The sequence below is a fragment of the Lissotriton vulgaris genome, chromosome 6 (assembly GCF_964263255.1).
Source record: "Lissotriton vulgaris chromosome 6, aLisVul1.2, whole genome shotgun sequence".
In the NCBI taxonomy this organism is placed as follows: Eukaryota; Metazoa; Chordata; class Amphibia; order Caudata; family Salamandridae; genus Lissotriton; species Lissotriton vulgaris.
The window spans coordinates 1,830,149,803-1,830,167,564 of record NC_141694.1 but is presented as its reverse complement, the minus strand read 5'-3'; the positions used below and the strand labels follow the sequence as shown (position 1 = coordinate 1,830,167,564).

At 46.7% G+C, this 17,762-nt stretch overlaps 1 protein-coding gene across 2 annotated transcripts in view; it reads right to left on the bottom strand.

The window, feature by feature from the left end:
• HADHA (hydroxyacyl-CoA dehydrogenase trifunctional multienzyme complex subunit alpha) overlaps nucleotides 1–17,762 on the bottom strand; it is a 120,202-nt gene that overhangs the window by 77,880 nt on the left and 24,560 nt on the right. For both annotated transcript variants that reach the window (XR_015296705.1, XM_086928099.1), the window contains exon 8: nucleotides 1,268–1,390. Coding sequence is in view for 1 of the 2 variants with exons in the window: in XM_086928099.1 (XP_086784225.1) it covers nucleotides 1,268–1,390 (123 nt within the window). In the remaining variant the exon portion in view is untranslated. The remainder of the gene's footprint in view (nucleotides 1–1,267; nucleotides 1,391–17,762) is intronic.

Here is a 17,762-nt window from a genome sequence, read left to right as displayed (position 1 = left end):
GGAGGGAAATGGCGGCCTATGGGAAGAAAGCACTCGTGACAAAATGTTCGCCCTGACAAACTAAAATAATTTTTTGACAAAAGGGTCACCCATGGCTTATGGATGGCATCAATGGCCACATTGTGGCACAGGCACAATGGAAGTCATTTCTGACATATGGGGGCAACCGTAGCTCATTTTTTTAAAAATGGGGATCAACTCCTGGGGACCGCCAGAGTTCACTGGTTTGGGATACCATGAAAGGACTTAAATAGTTAAGGAGTGGCCTTTCAGAACCTCTGTCTGTTTAGCAAATTTATGTGAAAATTGTCCAAAAAAAACCACACAAACTGTATTCAATCCAATTACTTTCTAATTGTAGTCAGGAGGAGAACTAGGACAGAGTTTTCTCAGTGAACTCGAATTTATTTGGGGTTATTTTAGCTTTTGAATTTATTCTTGGTGTGCTACGACATCTGTTGCACTGTATTTGGCAGTGCCCTTAAAAATCTAAAACTGTATGGGTCAGGAACTCCTTTCCCTTAGATGTGTGCACCTTCATATTGAAACATAATGTTTCTCCTCTTATTGCTAATCAATAACATTCACATAAATCTTTGTTGATTTCTCATCAGAAGTTTTATTCTTAATTTTCTTTCCTGTATAAACATCCTTCTAGCATCTTATATTCTCAGGTGTGAAAGTAATTCTAGATAAGAGTTATCGAGAAAGGTTTCTCGCGAGCTATCCCGTGAATGAATCAGCGTTCTTGAATACCGCTGAGGAAGGGTCAAGCAGGACCAGAAATGCATTGAGTTTTAAAAGAAACTGCAAATGAACCACCTTCGCATCTGAGAATATAAGATGCTAGAAGGATGTTTATACAAGAAAGAACATTGTGTATGGGGATGCGACCACCTCAATATAAAGGTGCACACATCTAAGGGAAAGTCAGGAGGAGAACCCCATTGAGACTCCCTAAAAGAGGCTTAGATCACTCATTTGCTGTAAATGTAAAATAGATATTTTTCTGTGTTGTGTTATACTAATTCTGCAGTTATTCTGGAAGTCAACTCTGATGGCATCACAATTATTGCCATAGGTGAAGGTAATGTTAAATGACTTTCACAGAATATTTGGAGTCATAGGATATACAAGGGCACTTCCTTGGTCAGCATTGTGGTCAAAGGGTGAAGGGTTTTATTTCCTCTACCCCTGGAATTTTAGTAAATGATGTCCATGCTGCATGCTCCTCGTGGATAAACAATCATGTATCAGTAATACTTACTCTGCACCAGCCCTTTCTCCTTTTTGAGAGAAATGGTCTTGTTGAGAATGCCTTTCGCGTACTGGATCGCAACCTCCTCCAAGTATTCAATAGTCCTATCTTCCGGGCTCTTTAATCCGGGCCCTGGGAATAGCAGAACAGACTAGTTACATCGCCATACATGGATTCAACAAGAGCAAACTGAAACAAGAATTCCTATTCTAGGACACTCAGAGTGAGTCACTTACTAATGTAATGAGCAGTCAAGAAGCCAGCTGTAACCATGGGAGCTGCTTGTGCTAATTACATTGTGAATATGCATCTATAACAAATTGCTCTCTGCTGGCCATGGAGAATAATATTTAGAAAACATAGTAAATGCTAGCATAGGTATTTTATTTTTCAAAACAGTACAGAACCAAAATATGTACATTTGTATTATTGAAGTAGCAAAAATAACTTGGACTTCAGAACTGTAAATACAAATTGAGAGATTTCAAAAGCTGTGGCCAAAGGGAACAATGGTCTGCTGCATTCAACGGTCACTTCAAGTTTTCTTAAGTAACCACAGTGTTCAAGGTTGATATTTACAACATACAAGTGTGCAACATTAGATTTTTCCAAATTGTAACAAAAGATATGGCCAACAAAAAACATTGGTAGTGCAGAGGTAGAAAACAGCGTGGAAGAACATGCTTTTTTGAGAGCAGGGAAAAGGTGAATTTGCCAATCTGGAGTTGTCAATATGGGTTGATCAGCTTTCTTGGACTTTCATTTAAATCTAAGTGAACACTTACATCTTAGAAACAAGGCAAAATGAAAGAGCACTATTCACAGACTCACCCTCCCACCCAAAATAAACATATAATCATACAAAGTAGAAGGACCTCTCCAATTTTGGTCAGGGCTATCTTCTTGCCCTCGGTCAGCCTAAATACAGCTTGAATTTTGCAGAGTATGAAAGAGGAAGGTTGCTGCATTTTATGTGCAGTCTTGAGAAGAGGATTTTGTCTAATTAATATGAACAGGTTTGAGCAGTTAACTGTTTTTTTTATATATAATGCAGAAGATATGAGAAGCAAAGATCTAATTTGTTAGACTGTGGTCAGATTTAACTCCAATACTTTTATCTATTACCAGTTCGCAAAAACTAAAGACTTCAACGTAGAAAGCATGGCTTAGGCAAAGGAACAGACAGGTTATGTATAGAAAAAATAAACTGTAATTAAACTAACAGCTAATTGCAACTAATTAGGATCCCTTATGTTATGACAAATCTCACAATATGTCACAGATAAGGCTTTGTTAGGCAGTAGCAAAAAGATCGAGGCAGGGCTGGTCAATGGTAGTAATGTAAATGTAAATTGATACTTGTACAGCGCACTACTCACCCGCAAGGGTCTCAAAGCGCTTGTACGAATACCGCTGTGGAACCCATCCTGGATTTCCCTGTGAGGCATCCACTCCTGGGCACCCCCAAGGTGGAGGCCAGGCATCCTTAGCGTTGTGGGGGCCGTTGTGGAGATTAAGCAAGCTATTGCCCAGAGTTGCAGAGTGGGACTCCATGATTGGAATAGGCACAGAGGCGAGAATTATCAGGTTCGTGGAATTTTGAGCCCAAGACCCGCTGAGGCGGGGAATTGAACCCTGGTCCCGGGCTAGGCCTCTGCATCAGGGTCTGCCGCTCTAATCATTGAGCCACACTTCTCCACTTCTTTCAATCTTTATTCAGGTACAAAAGTATCCATGAAAGTGCATACAGAAATAAATATATTTAAAAACATTTGTACACATTTGTCATCATTCCATATGATAAAAAATAATAAGATTGCAGCAGCGCCCTATCCTCTAAACTAAAAAGTAGTCTTTGTAAGACGAGCCCGCCCAGCAGTTTTCAAAAACATGCCTACCTGGAAGATACATTCATCGTTATTCAATTGAAGCAGTTTACTATACAGATCTCTAAAATCAATAATGCAATGCCTCTTGATTAAGGGTAATAAAATCCTCCTTGAGTACAAGGAATAAAAACCACAAAATAATAAAAAGGGGCAAGGATCTACGTTTGCTTGAAAACCTGGTGAGAAGCTTAGCAAATATTTAGGAGTGCCTGCCCTGAGGCGAAACAACAAACTAGGCTCCCATTGCCACAGACTTGTCAAACAACTTGGGATGAAACCATTTCCTCCCATCAAATGAGCAGTCACTCTCAGCTTAACACAATAACTCGTAGTCTCTCCGCCTGTAATAGTTTAAACCAAATAGGCTGCAACTGTTTTTTGCTAAGTGTGTGGGCCACCAGGGTTCTCAAACAACTGTTGGCATCCTTCCTTACGCAGGTGGAATTCTACGTACGCCAGTCAAGGAATACTCCTGCCTTTGTTGCAAGAGGCAGTCTTTGACGATGTCTCTAGTCAGAACTGCCTCCGTATTTTTGCATAAGGCGAGCCACAACAGAAGGGCATGCACTAATATAATCTTCAACATATGGTGTGTTCTCTTCTGTGACAAATGAAGTTCGAGGTAGAGATCGGTCGCCTAAGATTCTTCTACAGAATCGTTTTTCTTCAGCTTGGATTAAGCCGCACATATGAATACACCAGACTGTAGTGTAGTTCCTATATTCCCAATAAGCTCTGCGCACTAGAATAATAAACAATAGTTTAGACGTAGGACTGAGGTCGACTAGGTCTCTATTGAATATGTTAGACTTAATTGTGTGTGCCAGCTAGCTCAGAGGTCACTAGAAACTTTCTCGAGTAAACAAGGTGTTTAGCTTTCCTGAATAGAGAAGAAGGGATTAGCTTCTGACAACCATATAACATGACAACTTTGCTCCCTCCAGAATAAGGAGTATATCGCGGAAACAATAGATAGCTATTTGTCATTCGTGCATGCTTCGTTTCACCAGAAATGCAGAGAAATAGAGAGACGGGCGTTTTCAATAAAAGGGTTATTTATTGAGCAGTTTTCTTTGTCATGCAAGAGAAATGAATTGCCACAATTGCAATACTTGTTATAAAGTAAAGTGGGTACAGTAAAAGGAGTATTATGAAATAATGCTGTAAAAGCATTTATATGGTTTCTGAGCCATAAGATACTTAAAATGGATAAAATACATACAATGATGAAATAATGACTAAATGTACTCAACTCGTGTTTCTAAAATACGCCTACCCCGGTGTACCGTACCTAACCTAAGCCTAGTACGTGGGAAGGAGTAGATGAGTTACAGTTTTTGCCAAGAATCTGAATCAAGAATTCTCTATGGGTCTAATCAGCTCCGTACCTTAGGTATAGAATGAAGCAGGTCGTGTATCTCTCTCTCAGGACTCGATCTCCCAGCAACCCGCAAGGGTGACCGGAAAACACTGGAGCTGGATTTCTCGGCAGGAGAAAAGACAGCGTCTCTCTCAGTGCTTCAGCAGGGAGGGTCAGCTTCCTTCGGCATTCGCATCAGCAGGGCGTCGGGAAAGTAGATAGCCGATCTGCTCCAAGCCACTGTGTGTTGCTTAAGGCAGATTTTGGTATATTTATATCTGGAAGGTGCCAAGTTTGACGTAAGGTTGGACATAAGACGTCACTAAGAGCTGGCAGTTCTTTCAGGACTCTCAGGAGTTCTAGGACAAATCAAAATAGAAGCAGGGGGAATTCCCAGGCGGCTGGAGGCTTGGTTTGTTTAAGAACGTGTTGTGCTTTCTAGGAGACTATGGGAGTAGCCTTGCCGTATTTGGACTGCATTGGCTATGACTTAATATGGATATGATTCTTATGCCTTTATAAGGATATGATTTGTTATAACCACATAAGGGCATAAATCGGAAATGTCTTAATTAGGGTCCTAGATACATTCACAACAACTTCAGCCCTGTAAGTACCAATTGGGAGGCACTGCGTTTTAAAAAATTTCAATAGAGGAACAAGTGCTTCCCCCTTCCTGGGATGGGCTAAGCTAAACAATGAACTGATAGCTCTGGAAAATTTATTTTCACTATATACGAAGTGTGCTCGCCATGAGCCATTAAAAGCGAAACCCAATCACAGATAAGAAAAAGTGTTCACACATTTTAGACTAAATTAACCTACTGCTAAAGATGCCAAATTATGATTCTTTGGACTGCAGGTCATTATAAATGGGGCATTCGGAGTACAGGCAACTAACACTGCATAGTCGTCATACAGTAGTGATGGTAAAAAAGAGCCTTTAACTTTAGGGACATCAGGTGTAGTTGTAAGTAAAAAAGGATGAAGGTTGTTATGTACAGAATAAATAGAAGTGGACCTAAAACACATCCTTGTCTCGCACCTCTACAGAAATTAACATCTCGAGAAAGCCTCCCCTTGAGCACGGATTCTTATTCTAACCTTAAATCCCCTATGCAAGAATGCCAAAAAGTGCACTATTCCGAGGGTTATCAAGGTATAACACAGCTTTAAAGGGTTTACACTTTCGAACGCAGTGGTCAAATCCATGAATGCAAGATAAATTGGGGATCCTCGGAATTACCTGAAGTGTCTGTCGCAGTTGACGATTAGCGATGGAGCACAAGCCATCTAGGCCTATTAATTGGTGCTTTTATCAGAATCATAAGCTCTTCTTTAATAAGATTACAGAGATGGACAAAGGCTACAGCTGCAGGGTAATCCGTGATGGGCTCAGCAAGGCAGGCCACCAACACTGGCAAGTTCTCACTAACCACTTTCTGAATTAAGCGTATGGGTGCGACGGCCCTCCATTTTAATCTTAATCCATCGGATGAAGTATCAAGGTTACTAACCCCGATTTACCTGGTGTAAGAGGGTTTTTGGGCCAGGGTAAGAACTACCTCAAATGGGATATAGGCACCACGACTAGAGGGCAATCACTTTACCAGATAAGAGAACTTCGAGATTGGATGATATGAAGAAATAATCTGTTAAGGATGTGTGACCTTGGCCACTGAATGTGGGGAGTAGTTCTGCGTCACTGCATACGATATCCATGACATTTTAGGGGTCATAGGCTGCCAGAAACGAGGCCAGCTCACGTCCTCCAGCATCAGATCTATTTTGTACGCAAGTGGTGTTGAGGGTGGCATAGATTTCAAAAACTAAGGTGGAGCTCAAACTCTGTCTCGTATTAAAATCTCCCCATAAACAAAAAACAGCAAGCTGGCCATTGTCACCAACGTTTTTTTTGGAGGGAAGATATATATTCAAACAAGGTTAAGAATTTGGTGTTAGGCACATTACTTAAATAATTATTATAAAAATTAAATATAAAGTTGTACCTCTTTTGTACCTCACTACCATAAAATTGGTGTTAACCATCTCTAAAACCCTCACACTGCGTACCGCTTTAATACTCACTCAAATAGCCAACCCGCCCTGACCTAGAGGGAGTTGCTGGCTTAGAACATACAAAAGCACTTATATGCATATCATGTGTCAACCAAGTCTCCTGGAACATTATAAAATCAAAATAGCTAATAAAAAGAAGCCAGCAACTTAGATTGTAGCCCTGCAACATTCCAACTCAAGATTGTTTGTGCATGGCCGTTAGGGCTTTCTATTCTGCTTGGACTAGACAAAAATCGTAGAAACAGGTTCAGGAGTTATTCATTAGATACCAGACTGGACAGGACGATAAAAGCAGGACTCAGTATATTTAAAACGTCCAGGCCCTCTAAATTAAAAAACATGTTCCACTGTGCAAAGGTTGATTTAGGGGGTGGGGGTTGTGTGTGTGGGGGGGGGGGGGGGGAGGGGGAGGGGAAGAGGGAGTATGAATACTTCATGCCAGCGGTTGGTAAAAAAATAACTAAGATGGAGGCTGCAAACATTGGCATAAAGGCCACTAGTGTTCTCTTGCTGTTTTAGTATATTGCCAGCGGTGGTCCAAGAATTTGCAAAAACTTGTGTAGGCCCGGCAGGGGCGAGAGGGCCCCCAGACAGACACATATCCCTGCATCCGCAGAACATTGCGTTGACAGGGGGACCAGGAGAGGTAGCACGAGAAGGGTATATGTGAACCGCGGAGCGTAACCATCTGTGCTACCTGTACTTTTGCCCACATGGATAGGTCTAGATAGGACCACTTTTCAGGGTCCAATCTCGTGTTGACTAGGAGGAAGATCCAGATTGTCCGCCACCATAATATCCAGGGCCCCGGTCTGCCAAGATCCCAAGGTACATGAGGTGCAATGGTATCTATCAAAAGGGGTAGCCATGAATCGCCGCCCTTGTGGTCACACGCAATATGGTTAGTGCCTCACTCGTTTTCACCTGGTACCCTGACAGGGTCACAAGTCAGCTATGTTGTCCATCAGGGCTAGTAGAGAACAACAGAGGTACATGAGGACTAGGTCAACCACATACAGGTATATCCTCGATGTCCCTTCTGACAGAGGTAAACCTGTGAGGAGCAGCAATTGGCAAATGGTGCTCGCAAGGGGTTCCATTGCTAGCAGAACAGGGGAGACAACAGGTAGCCCTGGCGTGTTCCTCTCTGGAACGGGAAAGGGTTGACAGGAAGCCGCCACAATTGACCTGTGCTGTGGGGCAGTTGTAGAGACAGCAGATCAAGGTCAAACCTTTTCAAGGGGGTGAAGAGGTACCCCCACTCAATCCCATCAAACGCCTTCTATGCATTGAGGGAGAGGGCTAGGGCCTCGTCCGGCAGGACCTTGGCCTCCCAAAGTGCGTGAGCGTGGGTACGGAGGTGGTTCCAGGAGCAGCAGCCAAGGACAAACCATACCTGCGTTTGGTGTATTGGGGATGGGATCCCCTTATGAAGGTGAGCCACCAGTGAGGATTTTTAGATCCCTATTAAGTAAGGAGGTGGGCCAATAGCTGCCACACAGGAGGGGGTCCGTCCCCTGCCTTGGGGAGGACCTTCATCACTGCGCTGTTAGAGATGGAGCCCAGCAAGCCCGGCTGTTCAGCCTCTGGGGAGGGAGAGTTAAGTGAGACAACGACATCCCTGCTCGCCCATTTGTGAAACTCAGCGTCATCCTCCTCGGGGAGCTTAGGATAGGGGAGTTTGAAGATAGCTTGTGCCATTTCGGTCTTACTGATTTCCCCACCAAGTAGGGCCAGTCTCTCCTCAGAGACTGGGGAGATGGATGCGCTCAAAGATGGCCTTCTGTCAGTCAGCACCAGCCATCAGCTCTAGGTTGTACAGCGTCTGGTAGAAGGTTGCAAACTCATGGTCTGTGTCTTGTGGGCTTGTGAGGACCCTGCCTCCCGCGGAATAGATGGCGGGGATGGCCACAGTGGCCTCCTGTCGGTGCAGTTGAGCACCCAAGGGGCGACCCACTATTTCGCCTAATCACAGTGGTGGCCTTGAAGCCTCTGAAACGCATATTCCGCTTTGGATGTGCATAATGCGTAGAGATCCATGCAAGCCTTCTCTAGATGACGCATGCTGGAGGGTTTTGCAGGGTAACGTCGCGTGAGGGTTGTAATCTCACCCTTCAATTCCCTCGGACGAGTTACTCTCAGCGCGTTTGCCAGAGCTGCGACCTTCATGAGCTTCCTACGGGAAAATACTGACACCTGTTTTTTTCTAGGTATGTGGAGATATAAGCGCCCAGTTGTGCTTTACCATGGGAAGTGGAATGGGGGGTGCAGTATCGAGGTATGTTCAGGCGCCATTGCTTGCGACCCAGAGGCAAGGCATAGGTGCAGGGATAGCAAGAACTATGCATGGTCGGAGAGCGTGGCTTCCATGATCCGGGATTCCTGCGTGATGGCCAACTCCGAATGGGAGACCAGGAAGTAGTCCAATCTGGATTGAGAGCAGTGTACCGGCGAGAGGAAGGTATACTCCCAGTCTGCAGGATGGGAGCGACTCCAGTGATCCACCAAACCATGGTCAGAGAGCACGTTCCACAGAAGGGCTCTGTCCATGTTGATGCTCGTGTCCGTTGGGCTGGCATTGGGCTGGTTCGGTCCAGCGCTTTACTGGGTTACGTTCCAGTGACCCCCAATTAAGTAGTGAGAAGCCCCAATCTCAGTGAGGAGGCGGCTGAACTGGAAGAGATAGGAACGCTTAGCATCCGTAGGGGTGTTCACCGAGCCTATGCAGAGCATCCAATCCCAGAGCTTCAGTATGGCCAAAAAATAACAAGCCATACGAGTCGGACCAGGACTTGACTTTAGTGACTGGCAGTGAACTGCAGAGGAGAATCGAGATTACACATTTCCTGTGGGGAGGAGGGGTTCATCTCCTGTCTCCAACGATGCTTGACAGCTGCTGTGTATCACTCTCCCAACCCAGTCCTGGTGCAGCTTTTCAGAATTTAGGCTGGCGTGATGAGTCTCCTGTAACAGGGCCACATCCGCCCGTTTTAACAGCGGAAAGGACAGCACATTCTGCTTTATGTGGTGGGTTAACCCGTCCGTTGGTATGAGCTGGAAAGGAATGAAAGGGGGTGGTGTTTGGGGGGGGGGGGTGTTTGTGTCCGTTTGTCATGCATGTCTCGGGGGAAGGGCTATGGACTACAGGTGCTGCCATGCCCATTAAGGCAGGGCGTGGGTCAGGTAGCGACACAGACAGCAAGGGTCAGGCAGTGCCAGCAGGAGGAGGGGAGCGGGGGGAGGGGAAGGGAGCCAGCAGGAGGGCTCTGAGCACCCCTAAAGACAAGAGGGCCCCAAGGGGAGGAGGGAGATGGTGTTACCAGTGGTGGTGAGCAGTTAGCTCAGGGTCTCCCTACCACCAGGCAAGCTGCAGGCCAAAGCACGGGGAACGTTATAATACATCAAAGTACGCCTCTGCATAGAATGTTACAGGGGCCTGCAGGTGCTCAAACGATGTCATGCAACAAAGTACAAAACAGTGCAGCTGCACAATAACAAAACATCCAGAAACTGTGCAATTCACACAACATGAAGTAGTAGTACCGGCATGCAACAGGGTACTCATCCATCTGCCACTGAGAATAGACCATGGCCTCCGGTCCTCAGCGCCCTAGGTAGTGGGTGTGTGTGTGTGTGTGTGTGTGTGGGGAGGGGGGGGGGGGAGGGGGGGGGAAGGTGGATTGGGAGAAATGTCTGCGGAGCCTGCCGGACATCCCAGCCCTCAAGATGGGTGGGCTTCAGCAGTGATCAGGATTTGTCTCGGCTCTGGTCCTGCGTGATGGCAGCTACCGCTTTGAGGGTCAGGTCCCAGTTGTTCTAGGAGCGGACCACCCTCTCTGGGTCTCCGCCCCGTCACATTTCCTGCTGCTACGTCAGCCAACAGAGGCGGCGTGGCGAGAGAACGGAGCTCGGGATTTTAATTCGGGGGGCAGTGTCAATAGGGTGAATGGCAAGTCCTTCCATGAAAAGGCGCAGAGTTCCAGATTAAAACAGTCCTTGGATCTGCATTCATTCGTGATCCACATTCAGGCTGATTCAAACAGTCCATACCTGATGTCCATTTGATGAAGGTGGGGCCAGAAGGCTTGTAACGCCTTTCTGCAGTTGTTGGTCTCACGTGTGCAGAATGTGGCTATGCATATTTCTTGCACCTCATGGCCTCCCTTTTTGGTTCTGGCACACTGGCCAATGGGGGTAACCCTTTGGAGTTCGAGGGGTGGAGTGAAGGTCAGGTCGGTGAAGGTGGGGAGGCTCCTGAGGAAAATCTTGATGTCCACACCCTTGGCATGCTTCAGGAAGACAAAGAAGTGGATGCTTTCCCTGCGACTTCTGTCCTCGAGATCCATGATCTTGCTCCTAAGGTATAAGAGTTACTGGTCCTTCTCAAGAATGGCAATGAGGCGATACTCTACAGCTCCGAGCTGTTGTACCAATCTGTCCACCTGATCCTGAAAGCCTGCTATATTCTGCTTGGAGCCTGTGGCGGCCTTTGTCGGTCCAGAGTTCGGCGTTCCTCACAGTGTTGCCATGGTATGTTGCTGGGTAACAGCCTCTGAGAAGAGAATCTATTGAGTGGATTTGCCGGTGGACTTGGCGGGGTGAGAGGGGGTGGGGGGTGTATGCAGTACAACGGGATATAGTGAGGGTGTGGGAGGACAGGCGCTTCCAGGAAGATGCAGGGCTCACTTTCAGTCCTGGACAATCCTGCGTCTGTCGATGTGCGGTAGCCAGTCCCTGGCTCCGGGTCGAGGCGATGCAGCCTCGTCTTCCATCTGTTGGGACTGTGTCTCACCCTGGCTTGGAAGGGGGTGTACCTTGGGTGCTGCGATGGGTGGGATACAGGAGCAGTAGTACGCCTATCGTCTGGAGAAAATCAGTGCTCGTTAGTGGCATGGGTCAGGCAGCCAGTGCGGTCATCAACCCCCAGTGAGTAGCACTTCGCTCCTCTAGGACCTCTGACCTGCATTCAGGGCCCTGGTCAGCAGCTCAGTCCTATGGGGCACTGACTAGATTCATCCTCTTTCCCCCCAGCCGAGCATTTCCTGTGTCAGCTAGTTGCTAGGGTCGGGTATGAATGTGGTGAGCACTGTGGCAGTTCTAGGGCGAGCCCTCAGTGGATGCAGTCAGTCTGTGGCCTAGTGCAAGATGTCGGTGTCCCGGGCCCCAAAGCGAGGGGGGGGGGGTTGTCGAAGGGCGCTTCAGAGGGTTCAATCCTGGGGAGGGGTTCAACAGGGAGGCCTCAGGTGCGCTGGGAGGCACCGGCCAGGCTCTTTTGTGTAAGTGTTGCCACCAGGTGCTTCACTCACCACTGTCCGTCCTGGTTGTGCGACTGCCCCCGGGAGCTCCTGCAGTCAGTCACGGGCCCCTTCGACCCACCTCAAGATAGCCTCTTCCCATCTGCGCTCTAGGGCCCTGCAGGTCCCTTTGTGCACACCGATGGTGGGCCTAACCAGGCCACGGTTGTGTTTCCAAATGGCAGTCGGCCTTTCTCTACCTGCTCAGCCTCTGCTACCAGTTGACGAGCACCAGGCACTCTGGCTCCCGGACCCCAATTAGGGCAGAAAGGGCTAGGCGAACCGCCCAATTTGAGCTTATCGCAGGTGAGGTGCTTCCCGGGCTTTTGTACTCTCTAGCATGTGCATGTGCTTCTCATGCGTGTGGTGGAGTACAAAGGGGGGCTGATGGTGAGCCCCCCTGCCAGGTCTATAGATGCGGGTGGGAGGGGCTGCCCCTAGATTCCCTGCCGGGCCTCAGCAGACTCCTCCAGCCCATTGATGAAATGTCCGCCAGCTCACTTCCCTCTTCTCTGCCGGCCCTGCATATGCTGTTGGGGTTATGGGCCAGTTAGGACTGAACATTGCTGACCCAGCCAGACGATCCCTGGATGTTGGTGCCTTGTGAGTCTGCAATGGGGCAGAGGTGCCCGGTCTGATGGGCAGAGTCCCACGGGGGAGGCCCGGAGAGGAGCAGCCAGTATGAACTCAAGGCCCGCACCTCGCCTCTCCATGCAGTAACACTGAGTGTGTCCGCCCCGCTTTTACTGCGGGAGCAGCTGCAGAAACGGGCTCTTCTGGCAGTTTCCCCATTCAGGGAGGCAAAGTTCTGTCCCTGTGGTATGCCCCGACAACTTCTGATGGTCTTCCGCATCTGCAAGCACTTTTGTCTTTAGTCGGAACATGGATTTCCAGAAATATATGGAAGACAAATAAAAGGATACTCGCGTCCAATGTGGGGGTGGCAGGGTGAGTGAGGAGTCCAAACTTCAAAGTGTTAATTAAAATGTCTTGAGGTTCTCCTGAGTTGAGCTCGATATGTTGGTTGGATGCAGAGGAGGCTGATTTAGACTGTGACGTGGTCAGTCCAGCCCAGAGGTATTTGCAGTTTGCACTGGATGTCAACATGGGGGTAAGGATTTTTCCATTAAAGTATTTTAGTTGGGTGACATGTATCACACACAGTGTGAGAGTGTCTCTTTTGTTTTAGGTTCAGGTTGTTTACGAGGTTGAAGTTGCCGAAGAAGTGGTGAGTGGATGAACCAGATTGATAAAGTAGGGAGGGGGGGGGAGGGGGGGGGGTAGAGAATCAGAAAAGTTGCCGGTGAAATACTTGTTCTGTCCAGGAGAACTGAAGAGGAGGTAGAAGGCAGTGGGTTGAGTTGCAGAGCGGGAAGTGGAACTTCAGGTGATCCATGGAGCTGTTTATCTTTCTTATTTGTCTAGGGTGTAGAACCTTAAAGAATTATGGATGAAAATGATAACTTCATGTTTGTGGACTCAACGTTGACTGCCTGCAAAAACAAAGACGACTTGATCACAAAAATCTCACCCAATGTCCTAAAGCACCTCAAGGTTGTTACAGGTGATGAATACTCTGATCCACTGAATAAAGTGGGAGAGCAGTAAATACGTTTAATTTGAGAAAGTCACTTCCTGTAGAGATGGGGGCTGTGGTTAACTGTGTGTATGCTCTATTGACCACTAATCCCTTCTTTATGCTGGGATGTCTGTTGCGTGGAAAAATAAGTGGTTTTTTATTATCTCTACTTTGTGGTCAAAGAGGAATCTGTGGGTATCCACAAAATTCCAACCACCCAGCATTACAACAATTCTCCAGATAAACAGTGCTCTACTTGTATGGCTGTGCCTACTACCTGAAACTAGATCAGACCAACACATGGACAGTGTGAAAAGAATATGGACTTCATATGGTCACAGAGATTAACTGCTCCCCTCAGAGGGGGCATGGCCTCACGCAGCGGGAAGATGGCACCTCTTCCGTGAGCTCCGCAGTGTTGCGGAGCCTTTCACAGGATTTCAGCCGCTTTTTCCAGACGACGGACACCGCGGATGCCGGTCGGCTTTGTGTGACTGTGCGAGGAAGGGATTGACTTGTTTTGCTGCCTCGGACGACCTCCGGAGACCTGGCGCTGGTGACGGAGATTCTCCTCACAGCAATGTGAGTAGCGGCCTACATTTTAAATCGGCCGTTCAGCGCGCTTAACTTCAAGGTGCATGGTGCTTTCATTATTACGGGCCAACGTGTACTTTCAGTTCTCCATCGAAATGACTGCTTATATTGGCAAATTTTTCTCTTATTGGCCCCATAATGATTTTGCCAGTACCTGCAACTAAAGTGATTTTTTTTTCCTTACATGCTAACACAAGTATGTGCATTGAGTTTCTCTTTTCGTGTTCCTTTACGGTTAACTGATTCTCCAACCTATGAATGAGCGGAATTTATGTCAGTTTCTATTTTGTTATGGAGCATATGGCATTTCTGTTTGGATTTTGGCCAATTTCTCATCCTTTTTGTGCTACTATTTGTCATACCCCTTAGCCTCATGTGAAGTTGGCTAATGATTTAATACTTGCCTTATCGCTTCTGGTGTATTATTTACGTAGCAATTACCTGAGTGCTGACAGGAGGGTGACATTCTTATTTTTCATCTCTTTTTGTGCTGGAGCCTTATTCATTTTTTAGGTGTTTTTGGTGGGCTTATAGGCAGACTGCAAACTTCAACTAAAATCATTTCTCGCCCAACTCATCATTTCAAGATGGCGAGTGAAACCTCAACTTCTGTTAGAGCCTCTACAACAGGTACCAAACCCATTCTATCCTCCCACATTCCTGTTCTTGATATTATCCTAGATGAAGTTTGAGGTCTTAAGTCGTTTATGATGACGACTAACGAAAAGCTTCAGCAAATAGAGGATAGATGGATCAGTATAGAGGCTAAGGTGTTGGATATGGAGCAACGTATCAGTAACTTACATGATGTGTACTAAAATTCAATTTTTGGAACAAGAGATCCAACGCTTAAAGCTTCATACAGAGGAACTTGAAAATCGAAACAGATGCAATAACTTATGTTTTTATGGTCTGCCTGAAAATATTGAAGGTCCTGATATGCTTTTGTTCCTAAATAAATTTGTCAGAACTTTTGGATTTTCCACCTGAGCCAGCTAGAACTGCACATAGACTTGGTCGACTGCAACCTCATGCCTCCACACCTAGAGGAATAAATATATTATTTTTGAAATTTACTGACTTGTTGAGAGTCCTCTCTAAAACCAAAGCAAAACGTCATCTCAAATGGTCTGGTCACAATATCTTCATCTCTCAAGATTTATCTAATGTCACTAATGCTAGAAGAAAGGAATTTCTGGCACTACGTCCCCAGATGAGACAATTGAATATTCAATATGGTATCCTACATCCTTGCCTGTGTAAAATTACTCAATGGTTCCACACGTTCATTTGATGATCCCCTCAAATTGAAATCTTTTCTCCAACGTATTTCTACAAATTGTAAAGTTAGTTCTTCCATAATCTATAATGTTCCTATTGTGGTTTCTTTTTTTCCTATCATATTTATTAAGGCTATTAGTAACTCGTATTTTTATCTTTATCTCTGTCGCTCCATCTCTTGTCATTGCAGCTATGTCTCATGCATCTCTTGCCTTTACTTCTTTTTTGATCTGGAAATCTTTCCTTGATCCAACTTCTATTTTTTAAATTTTTCTTTGTACTACCTTTCTTTCTGGTTTCTCTATATCTGTTTCTCTCCGATAGGGGTACTCAATCTGTTGCGTGTGTACATTAGTAAGTTCTGTTTTTCCATAGCTCTTTCTATATAGGACTCTTATTTGTGGTGTTTTTTAGGTCAACCCTAACGCATTGCTTTAGCAATGCTTGTTTGGCAAGATTATAGTAAAGGTCTACCCATACTGCGGATCGGGTACAGTGCATGTGAGCACAACCATGCGCATTTCGTACGCCAGCGCTGCGCACCGCCCCCTGCTGCCACTTCAGCTCACCAGGCTGCACACCCCCTCGCTCGCCAATGTCCCTCCCACCCTTGCTTTGATCTCGCCGCGAGTTCTTGCAGGCTAATGGCCCTCCCCCAGCACAGAGCGCGCATCGTTGTTTTGCTGGTTTACCTTCTCCCCAACCTCCCAATCTGTGCATCAGGACTAGATGTTCAGGACATTACTTTCACTGGGGCTCATACCTTTGTTCCTGCAGTTTTCGGCGGGGGGCATCTCCCTTCCATACCTCCCTTCAGCCGCCGCAAGCCTCATCCGCGGCCGCCAAACGAGGGGGGGGGGGGGGGGGGGGTATACCGGCCCTTGCAAACCCCTTGCAGACTACATTACCCAGGCGCCATAGCGGCGCGACACGCCGCCCATTGACATTTCTAACCAGGAGGCGCTTGAAAAGCAGTCCTGCCCCGGCAGAGCGGGGGGCATCACTTTCACTAGGGCTCATACTTTTGTTCCTGCAGTTTTCGGCGGGGGCATCTCCCTTCCATACCTCCCTTCAGCCGCCGCAAGCCTCATCCGCGGCCGCCGAACGAGGGGGGGTATACCGGCCCTTGCAAACTCCTTGCAGACTACATTACCCAGGTGCCATAGCGGCGCGACACGCCGCCCATTGACATTTCGCGCCAGGAGGCGCTTGAAAAGCAGTCCAGCCCCCGCGTCGCGGGATCGCGCGCGGGTCAGCGCCCGGGGCTAAGCCCGGGCAAAGGGCGGGCCCTCTGTGGCCCTCTGAGGACCGAGGAGGCCGGGTCGGGGCACCCCTCTTGGATGGTCTCTTAGGACTAAAGATATGACTTAAGGTTTGCTTAAATAGAGACCAACTATTCAGAGTCTACCAACAATTGTTCCTGTTTATTTTTCTTTTTTAGTCTTATTAAGACCTTCTAGATATCCATTGGTCTCACACAAGGTGCGTGCAGCTGGGTTATTAGCTAGTCGCACCATGAACTCTAAAGGGTCAGCCAAACAATCTGCCTCGCAAGGAGGGTCATTAAAGGGGACACTGGACCTATATTTAACTAGGGTAACATCGGCTTTTGAGTCAATAGAACATAGCCTCCCTAAAGACACCTTAGGTAGCAAACGGTCCCCTCCAATCGTAATTGACTCGCCAAACTCTTTATTACAGAGGGAATTAAACGCAATTTGCAAAACTAGGTATGTCCCCGTTGAACAGGGATCTGAACAATCCAGCCCCACAACATCCCCTACGGGTACTGGAAACCCTCAGTTTAGGAATTCGCATCAACCTAATAAAAGTCCACTGGATGTCCCAGATGTAATTACAGATAAAATTACCACCCAGGGGTTAGCACATCCTTATGTTCCTTCCCAGAGTATAAAACGTAAAGGTATGAAATATAAGGGGAAACCATCAAAATATCGAAAAACAACTCTAAATCCCTCTTTGGTTACTGTCACCACCACCCCCGAAATACCCAAAGCGGGCCAAATACTGGAAACCCCTATATCCCTTTTACCATCTATTTTGTTGGCCCACATTGAAAAATTGGTAAAAACTATTATCCCCGCTCATTGAAAGGTTAGAGAGCATTGGGGAAAAGCTCTCAACACTAGACAATAATACTAAGCCAACTAAGTCAAACAAGCAATCTCAGAGAACTGCTGCCACAAAAATGTCTGACACGACAGCACACAGTAAAATTGCCCAGAATAACCCTCTTGATCCTGTACTGTCAGTTATTAAAAACAAGGAGGTAGCCAATGAACTGACAAAGGCCCATAGCTCTGTTCCCAGAGCTGGGCGGTCGAAAGTAGGTAAATGTTCTGATGGGCTAGCCGGGAGTAATAGATCGATAAATTTACCACCAGAGGCAGCACCCTACGTATGTGTC